The sequence below is a fragment of the Hevea brasiliensis genome, chromosome 4 (genome assembly GCF_030052815.1).
Source record: "Hevea brasiliensis isolate MT/VB/25A 57/8 chromosome 4, ASM3005281v1, whole genome shotgun sequence".
In the NCBI taxonomy this organism is placed as follows: domain Eukaryota; kingdom Viridiplantae; phylum Streptophyta; class Magnoliopsida; order Malpighiales; family Euphorbiaceae; genus Hevea; species Hevea brasiliensis.
The window spans coordinates 107143411-107170924 of NC_079496.1; the positions used below are offsets into that span (position 1 = coordinate 107143411).

The 27514-nt window shown below is 34.7% G+C and overlaps 1 protein-coding gene across 1 annotated transcript; it reads right to left on the bottom strand.

The window, feature by feature from the left end:
- Window positions 1–23329: 23329 nt before the first annotated feature.
- Window positions 23330–24544, bottom strand: LOC131179079 (RNA polymerase sigma factor sigC-like). Its single transcript, XM_058144775.1, has 3 exons — window positions 24240–24544; window positions 23915–24075; window positions 23330–23827 (listed from the first exon to the last, which is right to left on the bottom strand). Exons 1-3 carry the CDS (start codon window positions 24325–24327, stop codon window positions 23432–23434), a joined length of 645 nt encoding a protein of 214 aa, XP_058000758.1. The 5' UTR covers window positions 24328–24544; the 3' UTR covers window positions 23330–23431.
- Between the last annotated feature and the right edge of the window lie 2970 nt (window positions 24545–27514).

Sequence of the window (27514 nt, forward strand, 5' to 3'; positions counted from 1 at the left end):
ACCAGAGACCGTCGGGGAAGCTGCAAGAGCTCCCTATCCCAGAATGGAAGTGGGAAATGATCACTATGGATTTTGTGACTGGGTTGCCTCGTACCACGCGAGGATATGATTCGATATGGGTAATTGTGGACCGTCTAACCAAATCAGCTCACTTCTTGCCTGTAAAGACTACATACTCTGTGGCACAGTACGCCCGACTCTACATTCGAGAAATAGTCAGATTACATGGAGTTCCAGCTTCCATAATATCTGACAGAGGGCCCCAGTTCACTTCTCGGTTTTGGAGAAAGTTACAGGAGGCACTTGGCACACAATTGAACTTTAGTACGGCTTTCCACCCTCAGACAGACGGACAGTCTGAAAGGACAATCCAAACACTGGAAGACATGCTTCGCATGAGTGTCTTGGATTTTGGAGGTCAATGGGATGAGCAGCTAGCTTTGGTGGAGTTTGCCTACAACAACAGTTACCATTCCAACATAGGGATGGCACCCTATTAGGCACTATATGGAAGAAAGTGTAGGTCTCCTCTGTGTTGGACAGAAATGGGAGAAGCGAAGGTGCATGATGTAGACCTAGTGCAGTACACTTCAGAGGTAGTTCCTTTAATCAGGGAACGATCAAAACTTTTCAGTAGGCAGAAGAGTTATGCAGACCCTAGACGAAGGGATGTGGAGTTTGCAGTAGGCGACTATGTATTCCTGAAGGTTTCCCCAATGAAGGGAGTCATGAGATTTGGAAAGAAGGGCAAGTTGGCACCTCGGTATATCGGACCTTTTGAGGTTACTGATAGAGTTGGAGCAGTTGCCTACCGGTTGGAGCTACCACCCAACCTTTCTCATGTTCATCCCGTGTTTCACGTCTCCATGGTCAGGAAATACATTTCAGATCCTTCTCATGTGCTACAGCCGGATGTAATAGAGCTAAAAGAGAACTTGACATTTGAGGAGAAACCTGTAGCCATAGTGGACAACCAAGTGAGACAGCTAATATCCAAACAGATCCCTATGGTTAAGGTTTTGTGGAGGAGTCAGTCAGTGGAAGAGTGCACCTGGGAGTCAGAACGGGACATGCACAGCAAGTACCCTTATCTGTTCAATGTGTAATCCTGTACTTTATTCTGCCTTGTGTAAAATTCGAAGACGAATTTTCTGTAAGGGGGGAAGAATGTAACACCCCAAAATTTTATTATTTTATGAGCATTTTTGGTATTTTAATTTTATTTAAATTTTTTTGAGATTTTTTGGATTTTAAAAATCGGGTTCGATTTTCCGAAAATATAAACTTTGATGATTTTTAAAAATTAATTTAAAGACCACGCGACAAAACTAAAAATATATTTGGAATCTACAAATTTTTCTGAGTTTTCTAAATTTTTTCGGAATTTTTGGACCTCGTTTTCGGTCCCGAGGCAGAGTAAAAATTCAAAATTTTGTATCCTGAATCGAACCGACTGAATCGAACCGGACCGGATCGGACCGGTCGAATCGGACGGGCCTTTTTCTTTTTCTTCTTCCCTTCCCCACGCGCGTCGACCTCTCTCCCTTTTCTCTCTCTTTTCTCTCTCCTCCCTCCTCCTCTTGCAGCGCCGCTGCCTCCCCTGCCTTCCCACCTCGCCGGCGCCTCACCTCGGTCCTCCCCCATGGCCGGCGAGCGCCTGGAACGCCGGAAAACGGCATCTGAAGGGACGTGCAGCGTGCCCGCGACGCTTGGACTTCCTGGCCAAAATCCGGCCGATCCGGCCACCAATTGGACCGAGTCTTGTGTCTAAAATCATCTACTCGGCGAGAGCTTTCCATAAACACCAAGAACGCCGAAATCCATCGAGCGGTTTGTCCAATTTTTGTTCGGGAAGTTTTAGCCCATTTTGACTTTCTGGCTAGATTTTTCGCAAACCGTGAATCCCACTAGAAAACCGAGAGTATCCGAGCGCTCCACTCGTCGAGAGCTTCGCGGCGACATAAATTTTGAATTTTTCCGACACCATTTTTCAATGGGTCCCACGGAACTTCGCAGTGTTTTTCCGAGCATTTAATGAGCTTAGAAAATTCTGAAAAATTTATGTACTAACCCCCGTGTTATGGGCTTCGTGTAGGTATCCTCAATTCACGGAAATTCAACAGTTGTCCGGGTCTGTGAATTTCCGGCCAAACAGACCCGTTACCAGAAAAGTTTCCGAATTGGATCGAGGTTTTGGCTATCCCCCCATTGTCAGACGTTCCGAGCGCGTTCCCGAAGTCGGAATCGGCAAAGGTAAACCCGAACCTTGCTTTTTCGTAATTTTCTAGTGCTTAAATAGGATTAAAAATCCATAAAATATTCGTGGTAGCTTAGAAAATTATGATTCTTTTTTCAATAGCCTAGTAATATTGCTAAGGACCGCGGGGCAAATTTTTAGAATTTTTAGAGCTTGTTTGGGTAGTTTTTGCAAGAATGATCAATTATAAGGACTAAATTGAAATTTTACATATTGTGATGGATGACTGATTTGATGGGCCCAGGAGGGGCTATGTGATGTGATTGAATGGTGGATATATGAGTTGCGAATATAGAAGTGTGTTTTGAGTCCTTTTGCAGGTTGGGTAGGTCCTAGGTATAGGGGAGACTCTGCCGGATTTTCGGCACGACTTAGGACGTATTTGGTCTTTTTCTTTGTTTGTATCGAGTCAAATTTATTAAATGATTGTAATAAAATTGTCAGGTGAGCTGGGACAACCTTCTTCCTCCGCCCAGCCGCCTCAGTGACCACCGTCAAGTCTGTGAGTAAAATATTAATTTTAATTGTAATTTCACTATTATTATATGTTCAAGCATGCCCATGCATCACTTATATGCATATATTTATGTAGTTAAACTCTAGGCACGATTTATATTGCATTGATAACTGTTAAAGTGCCATGGATGTTGTTGTGGTAATTTGGAGCAGTGTGCGTGCGTTGGCGTGCGTGTGATGTGGTGTGGACTATGGATAGGACGGGTAGTCACGGCTTGAGTTCTTCGCTGGGACCCGATCCTTCGGGGGGTAGTCACGGCTTGAGTTCTTCGCTGGGACCCCCGATTTGGTTTATTAAGTGAAAGTCCGGCTTGAGTTCTTCGCTGGCACTAGGTTGGATTTAAGAGGGCTATTTAGGGGATCAGCTCCCATATATTATGATTGATGTTACAGGGTGCGTGAGTGCTCCAAATTACCTTTTTGATGTTATGACGTAAAAATGTTGTTGATGTTGCATTTCACTCCACAGGTTGCATTAGTTCTAGATAGTTATAGAGATTATGGTTAAAATTGATATTTTACTCTCTGAGTCGAACGCTCACTCCTGTTCAATATTTTTTTTCAGGCTACAGGAGGATAATTTTTTTTAAGGTTAACCTGTTTTTCTCCCTCGCAGGTCGTTTATCAATATTTGTGTAATTCTATGAATTTCTAGAATTTCCGCATGTGTTAGAAACCTTCATTTAAATTGGGCTTGTAATATAAGTTCTTATTGTGGACCTGTAAAATTATTATATGCATGTTTGATGGACTGGATGAGGGAGCTGAGCTCCCATTTATTTTTATGCTGATATGAGTATGTGGAGGGTGAGATGAGCTCCCCAATTGATGATATATTTTGTTTACAGGTCGGGTGAGTCAAAAACTCCCCGTTGAAAGGTCCACTTTATGGCCGGACTCTGTCCGGTTGATTTCTTGATATTGGTCCCAAATTGGCCTTAGAGTTGGGTTAATGAACAGTTAGGCTTACTACGGGCCTCGGGGGCTTTAGGCTGGCCCAGGTCCTAGTGCCGGTCCGGCCCATAGGTTGGGTCGTGACATTTTCTTTAAAAATAATTTTAACTATACCATAGCTTATATTTTTGTTATTTGTCATATATAAAATATATCACTTAATTTTATACTCTGATTTATGAATTAAATGATAATTAAAATTAACTTTACTACACGTAATTTTGTCACTCTTATAAATAATTAAAATAAAAGACTAATTTAATTAATTGTGAAAATGAGTATGAGGTTTCTAAAAATAATTAATAAATAATTAATTATTTTGGCATAAATATATACAAAATTCAATTTATATATTTTTATTTAGTTATATAAATATATAATTATTTTTGCACAACAAATTTTAATAATCTATATGAGGCGGGGCGGGGTCGCTCACACGGAGAATTGTCCCACCATCACCACACAGTAATAAATCCTTGTGGATAATCTTGAAGCAATTTTATATTTTTTTATTAATTTGAAAAATTGATATCATAAAAAAGAAACAATAAAAATAAAGTTAAAGCAAAGTCAGCATCAGGAAGATCTCGAGAGGGATAGCTAAATCAGGTAATGTCTAAATTTTGTGTCATATATGATGAGGCTTGTATTCAAATATGTTTTTTATTGGCTTGAATCATGAACCAACTAAAAAAGCCTGTAGTGCAATTCTAATCGGATATTTTATGAAATATATGGTGGTAGCAATGCCAATAAACCTAGGAACAGAGCCTACCATTAATCTAATTGGGGTGTGGGAGGTAATGCTCCTTGTGCCATGAACCAGTATAAAATTATAAATTTTGTCTTTTTTAAGAGAGTATGAGATTTTGAAAAACCTAATGGGACTAGAATTTAGAGAGTTCAGAGAGATTGTAACTTGTCATTTTCGTTATAATAGATTTTTTTGGCTAGTAGACATAGACTTTATAGTTAAACTATATAAATCTTGTATGTTGATCTTTGTTTTTTTTTTTTTTTCTATATTGTAATTGTGTGCCTTAGATTTGTTTCTTGTTATAATTTTTTGTTTTCTTTCTGTTGTGAGAAATCACGCACATACAAATTAAAGAACACAAAATTTAACGTGATTCGGCGTAAGCTAACTCCACAAAAAAATCCAGTATCAAAGAAAAACTAATTATACAACCATTAATTAATTTTCTCTCTCGAAATCATTCAAACAAAACTCACGAAATTCGACATATCTCTTCATTTTATGAGCTATCCATGATATAATAGTCAACTAACTACTTATATATATAGACTACTAAAAAATAGTCCTTTTGAGACTCTAATTATTAAATTTCATAATTTAAATTATACTAAAGTTCCTATTTAATCTAATCTCCTATTTCCAATTTAATTTGGATTCTAACAATTTCCACCTTCATGTCAAATGGAATTAGTTTTCAACATTTCTGCAAAAGTCAAATTTTTTTAGGTACTTTTTTTATACTCTTGATTGTTGATATTGTCTCATGCGTTAACTTGTATTTTTCCAATCAATGTGTTTCCTTTCGGCTTTTAGAGATTTTTTACATCAATCTTCTTATCCTTCATGATCAAGAGAGCACCTCCGCTAACTCTTATGACTCCATCATGAATTGAACATCCATAAAATGTACCTTTACCTTTAAGCAAAATTTAGGTAATCGCCCCTAGAACTCAATTGACCAAAATTTATTAACTGTATCTTTTACTCTTATCCCTGAAGGGGAAGAGAGAGAAAGGGAGTGAGCTAAGGGCACAGTGAGTATAAGCATACTCAAGGAAGAAAACATATAATAAGCAGTTATAATTAGGCACATGTAAATGCATTAGTCAAATCATGCTATCACAAGACAAAAAATTCATAATAACATAGTTATGTCACCAATGGTTCCTTACCACATCATAATCATTATTCCACTATCCCTGGCCCATTAAAGGAGCTATTCAAGACTTCCTCTTAATATAGCACATAATGGATGGTATAGACACATAAGTCATGACTTGCCTGAGATGGATCCTATAATCCCTGGCACCCAGACGTCAGAGACATAGAATTGTCTTACCCAACATCCCTTTCCTTTCTTTCATATATGAGCCTATATGCATGCATGCCTTTTCATTTTGCTTTTCATTACTTTCCCATTGAGAATCAGAGGGTCATCAATGAACTACCACCATAGCACAATTAAATATGTTGCATCTTCATAATACGCACACACACACGCACACACACACATACACATATAATATTTAATCATGTAACTATAATTAAGATATATCACATGACTTGAATGATGAATAAACATGCATGAAATGCAATAAAATAGTTTAGTAAAATAATTAAATATTTTAAGTAAGTTCTACTTGTAGACTAGGGGACCCTTTACTGTTATTGAACTTGTTAAGGCTATTAGCTTTGTTGGTTGGAAGAACTTATACAATGGTACTATCACTCATTAGACACTTAATCATAAACTAACTTTATTTACTTAATTAATTTTACTTAATGGTCTTAATTGTCCTGTAGAAAATCAAATAGAGTCTCCCCTGTAACTAGACATATCCTTCCTATAAAGAAAGACAAACACAAGATCTCAAGCCCACAATAAGAACACAATGCCCATCTAAGGCCTATAGCAAACCTAGTCTAAGTCCAATGGTCCAATTCTCTAGTCAAGGTTCCTAGCTCTTGCCATATTCGAAACAATTATGTCTAGTGTTTTAAAAATTATAGAAATATTCCTAGAGGTCCCTCATAGTGTCTTTATGTTGTTACAACTCATTTTACTTAATTATTGCAGGCTAAGAATATTTTATAATTTAAATACTGGCCCTTACTTTCAGGTAAAATTGCCAAAGGAGAGATCTAGTTTACCAATGCTAATTCTGTTACCTAGAATGTGTCCAAAACATCTAATAACACTTGGCTATAAACACAAACATGCTCTAGGTTGACCCACTCAGTGCTCAAATCAGGCCATGACCCACTGTGTGAGGACGTTGTGGGTGGGAAGGAGTCATTACTCTAGAGTAGGAGGAGGAAGCTTGGCCAACTGGTTTCTTTCTTAGACCCTTCACTTAAGAGAGGGAGGTATTAGGGTTAATGTTTGGTGGTTGAGAAAGTGAGAGAAAAAGAGGGAAAGTGAGGGAAAAGAAAGTCTTGGTTCTTAAAGAGGGGTAAAGAATTGGGTGTCATGGTGTATGGGCAAGAAGGATGGGGTTTCAAATTCCTATGGATATCATCTGACAAGGGCTTTTTTTAAAAAAGGGTGTCATGGTGCACAAGTACATGGGTCATGTACCATTGCACGAGCCAGACCCATGCAATTTGTTGTTCCTCAAAATGCTATGCTCACTTAATTACACAGGCCGTGCACTAGCACAAAGTCTATACCCATGCAGTTTCTTATTCCCCTAAAAGAATGTTAAGCTGGCTTAGTTGTAGGCTACGCAGAATTACACGAGTTTGATCATGCAATTTTTTGTTTCTCAATTTTAATGCTACTTTTTGGGTTTTCATGCTTTAGGCGATATTACACTGCCCAAACCCATGTCACTCACTATTTTTGTAACATCAAATGGGAAAAGTGCATAGCTCTACCCCTTGTAGGTTTCATTAATTACACTTTCCAAATGAGTTAAGGATTCTAATATGTTCATATAGGATGCACTTAATTATTAACATTCTCACATCTTATGCATAGTGAATGCAATTCAAATTATCAAAGCAACACTTGTAACATAGTTTATTGAGTAGGGTTAATGAAGCACCCCTTTTTGGAGTGCTTTATTCTTGTGAAGTGTTTGCTTGACTTATCCAATTATTCCCTCACATACTTTGCTATGACCTGAAAAATTTCTTTTTGCAATCATCAAGACTGAATCTAAGGGGGTAGGAATGTTTTACTAATCTTTCTAATGTTTGGTCTATGAAAGGAAGAGGAAAATGGTCCTTTTTGGTGGCACTATTCAATTTCCTATAATCTACGCACATGTGCTAACTAGTAACTACCCTAGTAGGGATTAGTTCATTATTTGCATTTTAAATGATTGTAGTCCCACCTTTCTTAGGCACTACATGCACTGGACTAACCCATTTGCTATCAGAGATCGGGTATATAATACCTGCATCTAATAGTTTTAGAATTTCCTTTTTACTACTTCTTTCATGTTTGGTTTAAGTCTTCTTTGATGTTCAATAGTGGGTTTACTGTTTTTTTCCATAGGTATCCTATGCATGCAAATGGAAGGATTAATCCCTTTCAGGTCTTCTATTTTATACCCTATGCTCTTGCTATGGGTCCTAAGTACCCTTAGCAATTTTTCCTCTTCTATTTCAAATAGACTGGCATTGATAATAACAGGATATTCAAAATTTGAGTCCAGGAATGCGTACCTTAGTGTAGAGAGAAGAGGTTTCTGTTCTACCTATTTGGTGTTTTCCTAAAGCTTGCCTTTGGGCTGTTCCTGCTTTAACTCTTCTATAGCGAAAACTTGAGCCAATAGTAGGGGTGGATTAGCTATCAAGGATTGTGCACAAGCTGCAATTTTCATGTTCTCCTTCTCTGCTGTGTGGCTGTGAATGATGGATGCTCCTAAAGGATCTTCAGGGTGTGCTTTAATGAATTCCTCTTCAACTTGTTTGTCAATTATATCAACCTTGAAGCATTCATCAGGTTCAATTTTGTGTTTCATTGCGCTGAACAAGTTGAACTCCACTTTTTCATCTCCTACCTTGAGAGTTAACTGTCTGTTCTTATCGTCTATGACAGCTCCAGCAGTTGCTAAAAAAGGTCTTCCCAGGATTATAGGGATTTGGACATCCTCCTCCATTTCCAGTACAACAAAATCAACTGGGATAAAGAATTTTCCCACCTTGATAGGGATATTTTCTAGAATGCCCACAAGGTATTTCATAGATTGATCAGCCAGTTGTAATGAAATTGTTGCAGGCTTAAGTTCCCCCACATCAAGCTTTTTACATATTGACAAAGGCATCAAACTCACACTTGCACCTAGATCACAGAGGGCTTTGTCTATATTCATGCTACCGATAAGATAATGTATGGAGAAGCTTCCTGGATCCTTAAGTTTTGGTGGTAACTTGTTCTACAATATGGCACTACATTCCTCTATAAGAGCAACAGTCTCATAGTCAAGCCTTCTTTTCTTTGATAAAATGTCTTTGAGGAACTTGGCATAAGATGGCATTTGAGAGAGTGCTTCTATGAAAGGAATGTTTATATAGAGTTTCTGCAAAACTTCTAAAAACTTTCCAAATTGCTTATCCAATTTGGCTTTCTGGAATCTCTGAGGAAAGCGTAGAGGAGGCTGAGCTCAAGTTATGAGCATTTGAACTTACTGGACTCAGGCTGTCCAGAAGCAGTCTAAATCCACCACTCTACATTCACTCATTTGTTTTGGCATTTCATCAATATTTCATAACAATTGCATACTAAATGCTCTTAATTTAGGCATAAACACATCAAATAGGGCATAAGAATTGAAAACCCTAATTTCATGAAACCCTAATTTCATATTGTTATAACTTCAAAATTCAACAAAATTTCATAGCACTAACCTTTGTCAGCAACTTGAATCCATTTCAATTTATCCTCCAAACCAGCGAACAAGTTGCCACTAAGTTGATCTCCCAACTTGATCCAACCTTGGCCAAATTTCCCTTCTTCACCATCCCAAAAATTTCAATCAATTTTTCCATAGAAAACTTCATAAGCACGTTTAATTTCATTAGCTAATAGCTATTTAAGCATGGAATCCAACTTATCTTGATTTGGTCAATTTTCCCCTTCACCCAATCTTCTAAATTCCTTGAAATTTTGATGTGCTTTCTTCAAATCAAGCTTCAATTTAGGGTTTTCTAGTGATTTCCCAAAGAAATCATGGAGGAAAGTAGGTGATTAGAGCTTGGTGTAAGGGTTAATAGAGGTTTGAAGGTGAGAAAGAGAGAGAGTGTGTGTCACGGTAAGAAGAAGAAAAAGTTGAAGAAAATTGACTTTTAAGATGAAAATTATTGGATGAAAGATAAAATATTTATGTATATTAATATTAATTAATTAATTAATTTTTTCTTATTAGGTAACTTATTTTCTTATGATTATAATTACAATTTGAATTCTTCCATTACATATCTTCCATTCTCCTTATTTTTCCATTCTCTTTCCAATTAATTAAAGTCCACTTCAATACTTTAATTTCACTTAATTCATGTGACATTTTGATCACAAGTCAGCTCTTCATGTGAAATGATTAAAATGCCCTTCATAGGGTTATAGTCCATCTTTACCGATTAAGTTTTTGGCATTGGTTTCCTTTCAAGTCTTGAACTTATGTATTTCCATTAATCCCTCAATTAAGTCCTAAATAAAAGTCTCACAAGGTTCCTCATGAATTTGGGGTAGCAACTAAACTCACAGTTACTTCTCGGTTTGGTCACCCATTGCTGTAGACTGAGGCTCACTTAACCGATCCCCTTCTTCCATTCGGTCTCCCCCTCGACATGAAGAGCCACCACCACCTCCACCGGTTGCTTCGAGTGCGAAAGGGGGTCCTTCCCAACCTCCTGCGAGGACCCTTTCCCACGGCGCTCAAGTCCTGATCCATTCACTGGAGAAGAATCGCACTGTTCGAGAGAATCCGGGCTTGGCTAAGGTCTTGGGGGCCTCTATCTGCCTTCAGGAGGATCGGGATAGGCTGACCCCGAACAGTCTCGATGATATCCTGACCCGGACCATGAGCCTGAACATGGAGAGTTTGGTGAACCAACACATTGTCCGGGAGAAGGCTCACCGTTTGAGGCAGGAGATTGAGAAGGTGGGTCAGGAAGTCGCTTCCCTCCGATCCCAACTTTCATCCGCCCAAAACTACATAGCTGAAATTGAGGGGTAGATGAAATTCTACGAGGATAAACTAGCCGAGCAAGCTCATGTTCTTGAAGAGGTTCGGGCGCTCCGAGCTGCTGATGTCGCTCGCCTCACTGAGGAACTCAAAGCAAAAGAAGAAGAGGCAGTGGCAAGGGAGGCCGGTGCTTATGTGAATGCCCATGGGGACCTTTTGGCCGAGCTCAAGAAGCGCTATCCCGAGGAGGACTTTTCCTGGATGGTGGACCTGGCTCCCCAAGACGAAGATGATAGCGAGGATGTAACACCCTCCCTGTAGCAACTCCGTACATTCCACTGTTCTGGTGACCAGTGTCGGTCCGGACAGCTAGAACGTCCGAAAAAAATATTTAAACTAAAGTGAGAAACCATAATTAACTAAAATATTAATAAAAAAAATTTAGAAAAAATTTTAGAAATAAAATACAACCAAGTAAAATGAGTCGATGCCCAAGTGATGGGTAACCTAGTGGGAAGTTGCGGTTCTCGCAACTAGGAGCCCTAGACCCAGGGGAAAAATCATAAAATAATTTTTGAGACTCCAGAGAAGGGTCACTGAGGTTCCTATGGCATTAGAATGCCAAGAAAATATTTAGAAAAAAATTTCAATTAGTACAGACAATTTTGACCCGTTAAGCCAAACGGAGGGCATTTTGGTCATTTCGCCTTCACAGGTGATTTTTGGCCGACTTGTCCAGTTAAGTAAATAATTATTATGATATAAAATATGAATAAATATTGCTAAAAATTGAATTGAAAATGAGTAGAGAAGAGAAGAAAAAAAAATAGAAGAAAATACCAATTATGACATCATATGATGTCATTAAACACTTAACCTCCAATCATATTTAATCAACACTTAAATAAATTAATAAAATATGGATAAGAATACAGCAAAAGCTCCTAAAATTCCAGCAGCCATCACCTCCACAAAAACTCACCCGTGGCTCTCAAATTCCATAACCATTCCACCATAGAAAGCTTACCAAAGCTTTATAACCCACCCAAATCTCACTTAAAACCTTAAGTCCCTTCACTAAAATTTGTCACCCAACCTTGCTAGAGTGTTTGGCAGCCAAGAAAACAAAAGAAAGTGAGGAATTTACAAGGGAAAATTCTGCCCTACTAAGGTTAGTGCTTATTTATACATATTTCTCCCTTTATTCCATGTTAGGGACTTAAAATGAGTATGAAATTGTAAATTAAATGAAATAAAACTTATGTGTATATACACCATGGAATTTGGCAGCCCTAAGGAAGGGATAATGTTGATTGTTTTGATGGATTTAAAATGGCTTAGAAATGGTGTTGATGTGTAGATATAAAGTTGAAATGGATTAGTATGCCTAAATGACATGTGTTGTGTGAACCTTGAATTTGAGCTAGGGTTTTGGAGAGAAATTTAGACTTTGCTTATGTAATGGTGAATGAACATTTTAATGGTCAATTAGTGACCATTTGAGGTAAGTTGACCATAATTTGGAGTGAATTATAGCATTACAAACTAATTTGGTATGCTGCCTAGTGAGAGCAGCAGGTGTGGCAGTGAGTCCAGCTTGTTTGGACAGCCATAACTTGGGCTGTATAGGTTCAATTGGTGTTTAGCCAATTGGACATGAACTAGACACATAATGGCACAATTTTTGTGAAGAAACCATGCCCAAAAGACCAAAGCAAGTGGACCAAAAACTTGCCCCAATCCGGATGTCCTGCAACCAGATTCTGCAGAATGACCAAATAAACAGTAATTGTTCATTTGGCCATAACTCATTGTAGAATGGTCCAATTGACCTGAAATTTTTACAGCAACAAGTTAAGATATAGACCAACAACTTTCATGAAGAAATCTACCCCAAATTATGACCAGAACCTATCCAACAAGGCAGTTGCAGTCACTATTCACTGCACTATAGATATGGTCAGTTCTGAAATTTTTCAATCCGGCCAGTTGTGGTTTTTGGACCATAACTTGAGCTACAAAACTCCAAATGGAGTGATTCAAAAAAAGAAATTCAATTAGACAAAATAAGGAACAACTTTCATGTTTATCATTTTCTCGAATTCTCACTGCAACAGTAACTAATAGAACAGTAAAGTTAGGGTATAAAAACTGAAAATTCTGCTCCATTAGTTTTAAGCTTAGAAATGGTATTGGTGATTAATGCCAACAAGTTTTGAATGCAAAATGTGGTATGTTGGGAGTGTTAAAACCAATGTACCTATTTTCTATGTAAAAGTCAACATTTTTGTTGACTAATGAAGTGAATAGTAACACCAAAGCTTGAAATTCAAAAATTACAAAATTCAAAAGTATCAAATGCCCTAGTATACCTAACAAGATTGGTTTGGATAGTTTGGCATGCCAATAGGGTTCGATTAGCGATCGCACATGGCATTATGTCATTCGATTTCATGGCTTTTAGCCATTCGACATTGTGTTGATATTTGGCCTTGTGCCTATTGTTATTACTATTAGAGATGCATATGTGACCGATGGTGTGACGGCGAGGTACTAGATACCCTTATCCGTTTATCCATAGGTTACTTGGGCAACTAAAAAGAATGAAAGTGGATAAATTTAACGAAATAATAAATATAACAAGCACAAAACAAGTAAGACATCGATACATTCAATGCATATTTATTTTCTGTTATTTCCTTTTATTTTATTGCTGCACTACTAAGCATTATTGCTTAGCGCATTGCTTTTGCCACGCGTAGGTTGGTGAGACCTCCGATAGTATCCTTGTCACCTCACCATCTTCAGTGCATTGGTAGGACACTAGGTTTCATTTTGGTATTTTGTAACTAACTTTTATTTTCTTTTGTGTAAATAGAACTTATGTAATGTAATTTGATGTTCATGTAAATAATGAAAATTGTGGTTCTGAATGGAAAAATTTGAGTATTTACTTATTGCTTATATATGAGTACCATGAGAAATGAATGATTGAGAAATGGAGATGTTGTTGAAAATAAAAATTATATTGAGATTTTGATATTGGAGTTTGAGAATGATTGAATATGATTATTGGGAGTGTTTTTCACAGGTTCCGAAGAACTGTTTTCTCCATTTTTAGCCAGTACTCTGCCGGATTTTCTATAAAATTTTTGGAACCTCAAATAAATTATAATTTCAATAAATGACTTAAATGAACTATATTTCACAAGTTATATTCAAAACTATGATAAAAATTAATTAAGGAAGAATAAAAATAATTAAAATAAAATAGAGTGTTCCGGTACACCGTGTGACATAGCTTACTCGGATATACTGTAGACGGGTAAGGGGTGTCACAGAGGAGGAGGCTGAAGGTGATAGGGGGGGTGAACAAAATGTAGAAAGGCTGGGGGTGATCCTCCAGCCGAATGACTTGTATATATTTTTAATTTGAAATGAAATGAAGTTCTTTTTTGTTCAATGACTAGATGAGATCGGAAAGCGCCTGATTGTCTGAACATATTAGAATGATTTGAAAGCAATTATTAATCTATGTATAAGAGATCGGTAAAACATTGTAAACATGAGATCAGCCTAAACCCAAAACAAATACTGAACGGAACTTAAGATTATTAAAATTGGAAACCTGATCTGAACACTTAAGATCGGAAGCAGCATTAAGCCGGATTAAAACCTTAACTTTATTGAACAACTATCTACAATATTTATGAAAGGGGGATCGGATGGCATGAAGAGCTAATGTTGGTTCAATTTTGTTTGACAAGAGATCGGATTGTGTGATTGACTGGAAAAGAGACTTGGTAATTGATTTGAGAGATCGGTAAGAATTTAAATGATATGGAGACTTAGTATTGGATCGTTTCCTTTTGAAGAGAGATCGGAAATGTGATCGACTGGCCAGGAAACTTGGTAATAGATCGGATAGGATTTAAATGACATGGAAACTTAGTACTGGTTCGATTCCTTTTGAAGAGGGATCGGAAATGTGATTAACTGGCAAAGAGAGATCGGAAATGACTGGAGACTTGGTGCTGGGGATCGACTTCAAAGCCTATTGATTTTCGGGGGGTCGGCCAAAATATGGTGTCGACAGCTGCCCCTCTTTACATAATTTCTATTGAAGGGAAAAATTTTCCCCTGTAGGAATTATGTAAAGATTCAGACCCATATTTTGGACGATTAAAATTTTGAACTTCGAAATTAAAGTTAGGAAACTAAAACCTACTTAGGTCAGCGACCCTGAGGTTGGTAACAGGAATTTAAATGCTGGAAAATTAAAATCAACTTAGATCAAGGAACCAGAGGTTGATAACAAGGAATTTAAATGCTGAAAAATTAAAATCAACTTAGATCAAGGAACCAGAGGTTGATTAACAGGAAATTTAAATGCTAAAAAATTAAAATCAACTTCCATAAAGGAACTAGAGGTTGATTAACAGGAAATTTAAATGCTGAAAATTAAAATCAACTTAGATCAAGGAACCAGAGGTTGATTAACAGGAAATTTAAATGCTGGAAATTAAAATCAACTTAGATCAAGGAACCAGAGGTTGATTAACATGAAATTTAAATGCTGGAAAATTAAAATCAACTTAGATCAAGGAACCAGAGGTTGATTAACAGGAAATTTAAATACTGAAAAAATTAAAATCAACTTAGATCAAGGAACCAGAGGTTGATTAACCGGAAATTTAAATGCTGGAAAATTAAAATCAACTTAGATCAACGTATTCAAAGGTAACCCAAATCTAGGCGCATTGGTATTGATCTACGATGATAGCAAAGTCATGGAGACTAATGGGAAAAACGTTGATTTTTGGGTTGTCAATGGCCATGGAGAGAGATTTGACTGAAATAATGGAGAGGAAGAGAAAAGAATAAATGGGTTTATATATTACAATCCATCATGGCAATGAAGAGAGGATGTGTGAAGAGGGATTGTGGTATTGTGCGAAATTTTTTATTTTTCTTGTATTTGTTTTTCCTTTTTTCTAGGGAAAGTGATGGAAAACTAATGGATTTGTAAGGAGTGGAAATGGGTATTTGGAGAAAGAAGAGTGAAATGAAGGAGAAAAAAGGGTCTGGGTTAGGTTGAGGAAGAAACAGAGAAATAATGGGTGAAGAAGAAGCCAAGAGAGGAGAAAATATTTTCTATTAAGGGTATTTAAGTAATTTTTATTTTATTTTTCTAAAAAATAATACCATGTTAGATTATAACTTAGAAATTGACAATAATAAGTAATAAGGAGTTTATTGTTCACTTAATTAAATTTTACGTAGTTTTATGATACATTTTTAAGTTGAAAGACTGTAATATTATAATTCCTTAAATTTAGGGACAACACTTAAAATTTATCTATAATTAAAATAACAATTTTTTTAGTATGTAATATATATACAAAAGAAAGTTTTAAGAGGGCTAGGGCCATAGCCCCCCACTAGCCCCTCTTCCTTCTGCCTCTGATGAGAATACCAATGGATAATACTGAAAAGATAAAAATATAAAAACATGCTTATGGATGTATATTCATCGAAAGCTATTAGGATTAGTTACATGTAGAGTTGTTAGTTAGTTGATTAATAACTAGCTATACTTGATAATAAAGGATGAGTTGAAACTAGAATAGTAGAGAAATGATATAAATACAAGATTATATTGTAATAAGGATTTTCTATGAATGAAATAATGCATAATTTTATATTTTTTCTTTAAATTCTTTCTTTCCCTCTTCCTCTTTCTTCTTTCTCTAATCTTCTTCTTCTATTCTTCTTCCTTTCATTCCCCCTTTCTTATATTTTCTCCCCCTTTCCTCTATTCTCTATTTGGGTTGTCGCTTTGTCACAATAAGTGGTATCAAAGTAGATTTGATCAAGAGAAATTCTCCTTCTTCCTCTCTAATTTCTCCTCTCTCTCTTCCTCACCTCCTCTCTGAGTATCTCCCTCTTTATTCTAAATCTTCCTCCCTTTCCTCTAATTTCTTAGTTGCTGAACACTCTAATCTGGATTCTTATGGATTCAGGTACTTTCTCACCATTTTCTAACACTTCTTTCCATTAAATTTCATATTTTTCTTACCATTTTCCTTTAACACAAACTCTAACCTGTCTTTCACGACTCAAATTGAAGCAATTTATGGCAGAAAACCCCAAATTGTAGAGTCTTTGAGAGGAATTATGTTCTTTAAAACATAATTATATAATTGTTTTTAAGAAAGGTTTGGATGAAGAATGCTTGATGAAGCATGGAGGGCTTATTGGAGAATTAAACACCTTTCTGTAAGAATTGGAAGGTGGAAAACTCTTGATGAGTAAAACATGGAGGAAATCTTTGACGATTTGAGAGAAGATGCATCAGAATTTGGATAATTGCTAGAGCCTATTCAAGAATCTAATTTGATGAGAAGGTTTTAAAATCTCTTGGGCAAATTGATACAATGCAAAGTACAAAACCTAAAAGCAATTTATTATTGGGAAATCAAGAGGATAATGATCTTTTCTTGATTTCCAATTGTACCAAGCTGATTGAGAGTGATTCTATAGTGTTAGGGTCCTGTTATGTTAACAAAATTGATAAGGAAAAGAAACAAGTTGATGGTGTTACTGATTCACAATTAATGGAAAAAGGGTTTCTTCAAGGTATTCTTAAAAATGTCACTTTTAGTATGCAAAGCTTGAAACAAAAAATTTTTCTTATTGATGAAGGTAATTTTAAGGTAGAAAAAGAAAATAATTTTGTGAGTAGTTATGAGGGTTTTGTATTGAAATGACATTCAATATTTGTAATTGTTCTCAAAGAATTGGAATTTGAAATGTGGAGAAGGTAAAGGAAGAAGGTGAATGTTTATCAATTGAGGACCTCTACCATGAGGGTGTTTGGCAAAATGATTGAGTTTCCTTCTTAAAATTACTATGCAAGGATTTAGCATTAACAAGATCAAGAAAAAGAGGAAAATAATGAACAGTGCACAATAGATTAAACAACCATTTCTTTTCATCCTTAGGGACAAGGTTGATCTTTATAGGGAGGGTAATATTAGGTTTATTAACATATAGAGTTGTTATTTAGCCAATTGGTTACTAGTTGTAATTGATAATAAGGGATAAGTTGAGAGTAAAATTGTAGAGAAATGATATAAATACAAGATAAATACAAGAGTATATTATACTTGCGATTTTTTTATGAATGAAATAATACATAACCTTCTATTTCTTCTCTAAATTCTCTCTCTCCCTTTTCCTCTTTCTTCTTTCTCTAATCTTCTTCTTCTATTTTTCTTTGTTTCTTTTCCCCTTTCTTCTATTTTCTTCCCCCTTTCCTCTATTTGCTGTTTGGGTTATGGCTTTGTTATAACAAATGCTTGCACAAAGTAGGAGTGGCAATTATTCTTGAACTCACTACAACACATCCCCACTCAAATAATTTCCCCAATCTTGATTCTATGTGGGATGGGATGGGAAAAGGTCTCCCTCCCAAAAACTCCCATAACTCATCATGATAATTATTGTGCATTGAGGAAGTGTGTCAAACCACTACAAAGAAATAAAGCAAATAAACTACAACAACAAAATTTACGTGGTTCACCCTTTTCCACATACACGGGCATGCCATCCTCTATCATCTTCAATGAAATTATATAGTTACAAGCTCAAATTATATTACCCATTAGCCTAGTTAAACCTAATAGAAACCTCACAAAAACTGTTCATAGTAAATAAATTAGTTAGTCCCTCTTATTCTCCTCTAAATATAATCCAATATATTTACTATTTTAACTATATTGTACACCTTATATAAGGGTGAGCATTCAATTCAAACCGAATCAAATTGCCAAAACTGAATTAACCAAAATCCTTATTTTTATAGGCTGAACAACCAAACCGAATAAGCAAGGGAACCAAAGTGAACCAAACCGCACTAATTCGGTTTGGCTCAATTGGTTTGCATCAAGTCATGCTTACAGTAGGTTATAGAGAGGAGAAACTTGAATATACAGGGTGAAATTAGCAACTCATCACTTAAATACACTAGAATACATACTCTAATTAAGCATAACACATAATTTTAGCCTTGAATTCTCTAATTAAGTATTCTAATTAGAGAACACTAATTATTAGGATAATTTTAATTTTTTTCACAAAATCTTAGCCTCTAATTAAGCATAATACCTAAAAATTTGACTATTGGGAAAAATGCTTAAATATATTTTCCTAAAAAAAACTCAAAATTGGAATGCTCTTCATGTTTTAATTTATTTTTCCTTAGAAAAATAAAAAGAATACCATACAGAATCACAAATGGTAAAAGGTAAGTTATTTGGAGCTCCATTCTTACATCTCACATATAGAAAATGTGATTTATTTAATATGAAGGCTTGATTATTGTTGTTATTATTCGTGTGGGTTTCATCATTAAATACACTTGGGATTCATATGAATCAACAGCGTGGTAAGTCAGTCGCTTCACTTGCAACTGACGTTGACATTTCCTTTCCCTCATTACACATTCAGCTGAGTTTCATATTCTTGTACATTACAGTCTCGTACTTTTAAGAAGTGCATGCAGGAATGCAAAAATACACTCTAACAAGAATGTCTGCTTAAACTCTGAAATATAATTTTACTTGTACAAATTATGATTAGAACAGATGTCATTTTCATCTAATTCAATAATAAAAATATTATAAAATTCGGATCCCATTTGTATACAACAAGAAAATGAAACCCTTTTTCAAGAATTGCATGCATTTCATTTTTATTTATGGATTTAACCATGAATTATTAAAACTTTTTGTCAGCTAAAAAGATATTGACGAAGAAAAACTCTTGAAATTGACTGGCCTTCCATTATCATCATCCTATAACTCCAAGTCAATAGCTTATTAAATCCAAAGGGAAGTTGACACATTGCATATATTGATTTAGTATACTTCTTCTGAAAGAGTCCAATAAAGAAGTTTAATAATCTTCAATTATTTTTCTTGATCTGGACAACACTTTTAACCTTACTTCAAAATTTATGTTCATCTATTCGACTCCCAAATTTTACAAGATATACTTGACCACTTGACCAATTTAATTAGTCCTATGTTTGGAGAGTAAATTTTTCTTTTCCTTTTTTTTTTCTTTTACAATCTTAGTTGGTCCCATAAAAGGCACCAACATTAGCTTCATATAGAACATAGCCTGCAAGTTCAAAACCCAAGCACTTACCACCACTAAAACATAGAAAAGGTCCCTTTCTTTTCACACTTCAACATTGGTTTTGCTCAGTCCTTGGCAATGGAATATCAATATATATAATGGGAGGAATTCCAGCTTCTGTTTTGGGGTTTGTACTGTTGTATAGATCAAAAGGTATGAAGAAAACTAATGAATCATGGGAAAATATCGGAGATGAAGTTGTCCAGATCTCAGAACAAGTACTATGCCAGTCGGAGAATGCAACGAATGCTGATATTATTATAGTTGGAGCAGGTGTTGCTGGGTCTGCTCTTGCTTACACTCTTGGTAAGGTGAATTTATTCTTTTCTCTCTACTTTAGATGGCAATGTATAACAAGATAAAAATTCACAAAATTAGCTACCCATCAGGCAGATATTAACATTTAAACCAAGTTTACAGGAAATAATAATAATAATAATAATAATAATAATAATAATAATCTCCTTTCCTTCCTTCAATTTGCAGGATGGACGGAGAGTGCATGTAATTGAAAGAGACCTCACTCTGCCTGACAGAATTGCAGGAGAACTTCTGCAACCTGGGGGTTACCTAAAATTAATTGAGTGGGGCCTTGAAGGTGAGTAAGAAATTATTATTATAATCTTTTATGGATTGTTGAATCAGTATGAATTCCATCAATCTTTCCGTCTTGGTCATCTGTTGTTGAACTTTTGCTCTAATTCTTAACATGGATGCTTGTTGCAGACTGTGTAGAAGAAATTGATGCTGAACAGGTACTTGGATATGCTCTTTACAAACTGTTAATATTAAGTTTAGGAAACCACCATTATACGCAGAAAGACCAAACTATTTAAAGGAATTAGAAAAATTATTTGCAAGAATGTATGGACTGTGCAGTACTCTTTTCCATATAGAAAAGTCAGAGTAAACCAAAGACCAACTATTCAAATGAATCAGAAAAATTAGTTGCAGCCTACAGGTAGAGCTATAAACGGTTTTTGGAGCCTCAAATTGAATTGAAGAATTGTATTCATTTAATAAGAATCGTACTGAATTAAATTTATTTTGATATTTTAATTTAATTATAATTTTTAATTAATAATCAAATCAGAATAAATTAAAATTGAATCAGAACTATATCAAATTGAGAATTGAATTTATATATATATATATTTCTATATTTTTTTAAAATGTATAATATACTTTCAATATAGTTATATATGTATGTGTGTGTAATTATGAACTAAATACAACCTACTATTACATTTTATTTCCCTATCTTTTGTTAATAATTTTAGTGTAAATACATTCAATTATTACCTTAAAACTATTAATTATAAGTGTAATGTTATATTATATATATATTTAATTTATAATTATATTTATATGCTATAGTTAAAGATTATATAATTAATAAATAGCTAAAAAGTGTATTATTATCTTATATAATATAGTTAATTCTAAATTATATATGTACTTTACAAGTAAAAGATTATATAATTTAGAAATAGTTAAAGATATATTATATGATATATTATGCAATTTATTTCAAAACTTTAATGCTAGTTCAATTATGTTTTTTTATAAAATAGTTGCACAAAATTATTTTAAAAATTGAGAATTAAATTGAAATCATATCGAATAAACTGAAATAGAAGAATCGAAAGCTATACTTAAACGAAATTAAAATACCAAGGAATTAAAAAAGAACCATACTAAAATTTTCGTTTCATTCCAGTTCTTAAACAGATTAGGAATCAGAATTGAAATTGAAACCATACGTCTCAAGTCCATATAGAAAATCAGAGTAAACCGTGGGGTCCTTGATATAAGATATCAATTTTTTTTAGTGAAAATTTTCTCAGAATCTTTATTAAACGTCGCTTTAAGAAAATGTCAAATTTAGCGATTTCTATTCATATTTTCGGATGTTATTCATTAAACATTTTATGGAGCAGTCTACACGGTTTATTTATTAAAAAATGTTTGAATTTTTCTTTGGTCAATGGAATGAAAAATGAATAAAAACTATATAGAAATTTTAGTTTGATTCCAGTTCTTAAACAGATTAGGAATCAGAATTGAAATTGAAACCATACATCTCAAGTCTATATAGAAAATCAGAGTAAACCGTGTGGTCCTTGATATAAGATATCAATTTTTTTTAGTGAAAATTTTCTCAGAATCTTCATTAAACGTCGCTTTAAGAAAATGTCAAATTTAGCGATTTCTATTTATATTTTCGGATGTTATTCATTAAACATTTTATGGAGTAGTCTACACGCTTTATTTATTAACAAAATGTTTGAATGAAAAATGAGTCTTAGCGCATTCACCAAACATGGAGTGATGTAATGTAATGCATATTATTCAATGCATTTGAACCTTATATATATTAAAAGCAGGATATAATTAAAGTTTGATTTTATTAATAGATTAATCTACGTCATTTAACTTGATTACTAGGTTTGATAATTCCGTTAATTTATTTTAATTTAAAATAATTTAATTTTTAAAAATTCATTTTATTAACAAAATAATCTTTTATATTTAAATTTTATATATAAGATTATTTATTTTATTTGCATCATTATAATTCCCGACACGCACAAAGACCAACTGTTCAAAGGAATTAGAAAAATTATTTGCCAAAATGTATGGACTTTGCAGTCAGTCATTTTTATTTTTAATTACAAATTGCATTATACGGCCACTTGCAATACTCTTTTCCATACAGAAAAGTCAGAGTAAACCATAGACCAACTGTTCAAATGAATCAGAAAAATTACTTGTAGGGTACATTTAGGGTTGTACATGGTTTTGAACTGAATTAAAAAATTATATTAAATTAATAAAAAATTATATTAAATTAAATTTATATTATTATTTTATTTCTCTATTTTTTTTAATAATTTTAATTATAAATACATTTAATTATTACCTTACGAATTTTATGTGTATTATTATATTATATAAACTTAATTCATAATTATATTTATATGTTATAGTTAAAAATTATATAATTAATAAATACTTAAAAGTAATATTACATGACATAGTTGTACTACTATATTATATAATATATTTAATCATAAATTATATATGTATTTTATAATTAAAAGATTATATAATTTAAAAGTAGTTAAAAAATATATTATATGATGTATTATATAATTTACTTCAAAACTATAATTTTAATTCAATTATGATATTTTTTTTTTGAAAATAGTTGCATAAAATTATTTCAAAAATTTAGAATTAAATTGAAATTATATCGAATCAAACCGAAATTAAAAAATTACAAACTGCATGATAAGTGCATAATTTATTAATTTTACTCTCATCACATTTAATGTTTCTAGGGTATCTTTATGCCTAATTCAATTGATTAAAGTATAATTATCTATTAGGCATATGTTTAGAGAGTTATTGAAATAATTGTGTTAAATGAAGAAATTTTCAACATTTGCATTAATTTGACTCTTGCTGTATTTTTCAAGATTTTGGTGAAGTCCCAGAACATAGAAGTGTGGAAGGAAACTTGGAAAGGTCGAAGGACAGAGAACCGAAGAAGAAACAAAGGACACGGGTCATGCAAGCACAAACACAGACCCGTGTAACATTCTGCTAGAAAAAATCTAGAGAACCAAGGAAGAAATAAAGTACACGGGCCGTGTAAATCTTGGAAACCCGTGTAATGACTTCATTTACAAGATCATTTGATGCGTTATTAATTTTACACTCTCCAATATTTTCAGTAGGAACATCAGCAAGGGTCCTCATCAGGCATGTATTGAATAATTTTAGAGCTCCAAGTCTTCCTAATTGTAGCAGAATATCCCTTTCCAAATTCAGTGCATCAGAATCAGCAAAAGACTCCTCTAAGATATTAAGATTTTCCAATAACAAACTAAACCTTGAATTCTTCTCTTTTGAGCTTGAAGAGGGAACACGAATGTCATATTTAACAGACAACACTTCAGCATCATCAATCGTGTTATGAGATCCTTTATCAAAAATCGTCTGAAAGATTACAAATAACATTACATGTCAAGCAGCAAACAACAATATTAAATTAAATGTATAGCTAATATCCAAAAAAAAAAAAACCTTAGCTCCTTCCACTTGAGAATGCCCATTCTCTAAGATTTGCATTGCAGGTGAATAAGCATAAGCCTTGAAAGGATCTCTATACAAAATGTCACCCTCTTCAGAAATAACAGACAGAAAAGAGAGCCTCGTCAGGTTGAAAGAAGCCTCCCTGCCTTTAACTGAATCGTTCACAATCAAGAGACATTAACGTTAAAATTAGAAAAAAAGAGCAAGAAAATAGTAATGGGTCACAACAACAAGAATGAATTAGCGATATACGAAGCAGACTAGTGAATTCTCCATAAATGCATGTGAAAACAAAATCTGTAGAAAAAGAACTCACCAGAAGAAGAAGGGAGCCTGGATGGTGAATTGAAGACAGAGCGAATTGGAAAACCGCACTTGACACTTGGCCTAAAACCCACACCCATTTTGGTATTATTCTCCGGCGAAAAGAATGCAGAGAAAGAGAGTCCATCAAGTGCTTAAAGGTTGATACTTGATAGCAAGAAAAGAAATAGTGGCATTGAATGAGTTGTCACCTCTCCACCACCGGTTCTTCATCTTCAAAATGTGTCCCAAAGCCTACGAGTGTCACTAGGAAAGCGCCCAAAACTACAAAGCTCTTGACGTTCCACTGATTGTATACCCCTCGTCTCACTCCCCCGCTTAAAAATATCTGATTCACTGGGCTTCAATTGACGGGCCTTGTCCTCTTTCTGCAGCCGAAACCTTCGTTTAATGGATTAAAAATAGGCTTATAATTCTTGTCCAAAATATGGAGCCATTAGTATATAATCATCTCAAATTCTAGGCCCAACTTCCTCTAAATTGTTACATTACATGCATGAAACCTGAATCTCCATCCAGGTGCCTCACAATTCTTAACTACGGTGACCAAAGAGGAGGTGGCTTCTTCAACGTAGGCACGTCTTAAGGAAGAGATGGCTCCTTCAGCATAGTTAATGGCAATCTGCAAGCTGGTGATGCAAACAGCTTGGGTAAACAACTCAGTGACTCAAAACACAGTTCTTCCTCATTGTATAAATAACCGAAGCCAACCATAAATAATTGAGAATCAGAAGTGAAAACAATAAAGATCAAAACGGAAAGTCACAATCAAAACGGAAAGAAAATAAAATTTCAGGGCAGTGAGTACATAAGGTTAAGAGGAAGAAAGAAAGCTAAACGTTTGTTCTTGAAGAACATTAGAATTTTGGGGTGCTAAAAGAAACAAAATGTCAAAAGAGTCCTCTAACCTCCATTGTTCTTATTTGGACCGATGTCCAAGCCAAAACGGCACCATGCTTTTCTTTTTTTTTTCAAGATAGACACAGACGCGGTTCAGTGACGGGAATGGACACTTGTTGGCATTATGCTGTTATCCACAAAAATTAACCTCCAACATAGTAATTACGAAATACTCTACACAAGCAATGAGAAACCCAAGGCATGCCAAAAACATAACACTTCTATAAGAAATGGACTCAAGACATGGCACATATAATACGACCAGCATTCGCATATAAAATAAGTGAGATCTATGTATAGGAAACAGGTGGAGCTATGCCGTAATGGCATACATTAGCAGTCGATGTTTCAAGTGACATAAGAAGTAACTGTTTTTCATTAAAATTTGAGGAACTTTAAGCCATAATTCAGGTGTGATAAAAAAAAATTATCAAAAGAAGATGAAATTTTACTGTTAAAAAGAAATATTTTGTTGAAAGCTTCCCTCTTTGCAATTTCACAATCAAACATAGAAGAATGAAAGATTTCAATAGAGAGAACGAGGAAACATGGACTGGTCCTAGTACTAACCATAGTCAGAGTTTCAGACATCCTTATTGTTTCATTGACTCCAATGGGACAGATCTTTGAGCAATTGCAGGTCATTGAGTACCTTGGTAAGTTGGTTAGATAACAAAAACTAAGGCTGAATTCAGTCTTCACCAAGGATAAGCAAGAGCTCATCTCATCCTTTACTCAGATCAGCTTCCCACTCACATCCCATTTCTTTCTCAGGGTATAAAACACTACAGCTATTCTAAAAGTGACTTGTGGGAGAAATGCGTAATTTCAAGAGCAACTACATAACACTTAATTTCAATGAGCAACTGCACAATCTATTTTCAACTGCAATTTCAATGGCTTGGATGCACCTTTGTGCTTAGCCACACCAATGCTAATTAGGTTCCAGAATCGTCTAATAACTTTCTAGATTACAACTGGGCTTGTTCTCCACAAAGCCAATTTAAAATTTTGCAGCTCTTGAAATATACTGAATCAAATTAATTCTACAATCACCTATCACATAGATTTCTCATTCATATGATGTAATGCATTCGCCCCTCAAGATGAAATTCAACATGAGGCACACAATCCCATGTATATTGCCTCTACTTTCGCATTGTCTTGATTCAGTTTCCACACAGTTGGGATAACAAAGACAGTTTGGAAAACCACAATGCTCCAACGGTTGGCTGATTCACAGCACACAATCCCATCATTACTCCAAATGCACAATCTGGATCACTTACATATCATCATTAACATTCATACACACTAAACCCAATATAAAAACATTGGTTACTTTTCCACAACCATTTGGACTGAGCAGCATCTAAAGTTGTCTAGAGGGAACCCGCATAGAACAGTCCTTAAGATTTAAGTATGGGAACCAATTTCCCTTGCCTTGTGGCAAATGAGAAGCTGAGATTCCTTCCTACCTTCAATGGCAAAATTCTCAGTAATGTTAATTCTGCGAATGCAGAAATCAAACTAGGGTAAGAGAATTCATCCACATTAATCCAACATCAAGATGATAGCAAGGAGTTGGATACAAATGGATGGGATAATATGATATCCAATTTAAAATGGATTTGAATTTAAAAAATAATGTTTGAATTTTTGTGTTGGGTAACGATTTTGCAAATCCGTTTATATAAATTATGCAACAAAATGAGAGGAAAAATAGTTTGGAAAATGGGTACACACCACAGCATATCTATTCATGGAGTTGCGAAACAACCAAGTTTGAAGTCATCAAAGTTGCCATAATTAGCTTATTCATTATAAATCGGTCAGTATGTCTTAAGATGGATTGTGATCTCGTCTAGGAACAAAGTAAATTTAGCTATTACGTAAATCTTACGGTAAGAACTATTCCTATTCATGCAGTCTAGATAGAGTTTGTGAATTATCTATCTGAGACCGAGCCCATACAGTTCCTACCTTTCATCTTAAGTGCATCATGGTCTATATTAAATTCAGTTATTGTTGGAAATAAAAGTGCAAGTATGAGTGGAAGCTCTTCTTGACCCTTTGCTAACATATTCCAATTGAGCTCTTTGCTCTGGCTATCATGAAGTTTGTTTCACAGTCTAAAATTCTTGTGCTATTGTAAAACTTGTCCAAATTGTGAATGATGCTACTCGTTCAAAAAGATTTGCCAATATGGGGTTGCTCGCCTGGGCGACTCATATAGCCATAAAAACTACTTCCCTTGCTCGAGCAGGATTTCAATATACTTGTCATCCAACAAAGTTAGAATCTTAGTCCAAACGAGATTCCTACTCCAATAAAGACTCTGACACAGATATCCAAGATATCTGGAAA

Excerpts from the sequence above, each read along its gene's own strand:
- LOC131179079 (XM_058144775.1), bottom strand. The coding sequence starts at position 24,327 with ATGGGTGTGGGTTTTAGGCCAAGTGTCAAGTGCGGTTTTCCAATTCGC. Across the intron at positions 24,076-24,239 it reads CAGGCTCCCTTCTTCTTCTG|TTAAAGGCAGGGAGGCTTCT; the intron begins GTGAGTTCTTTT and ends TGAACGATTCAG. Across the intron at positions 23,828-23,914 it reads CTCAAGTGGAAGGAGCTAAG|ACGATTTTTGATAAAGGATC; the intron begins GTTTTTTTTTTT and ends GTAATCTTTCAG.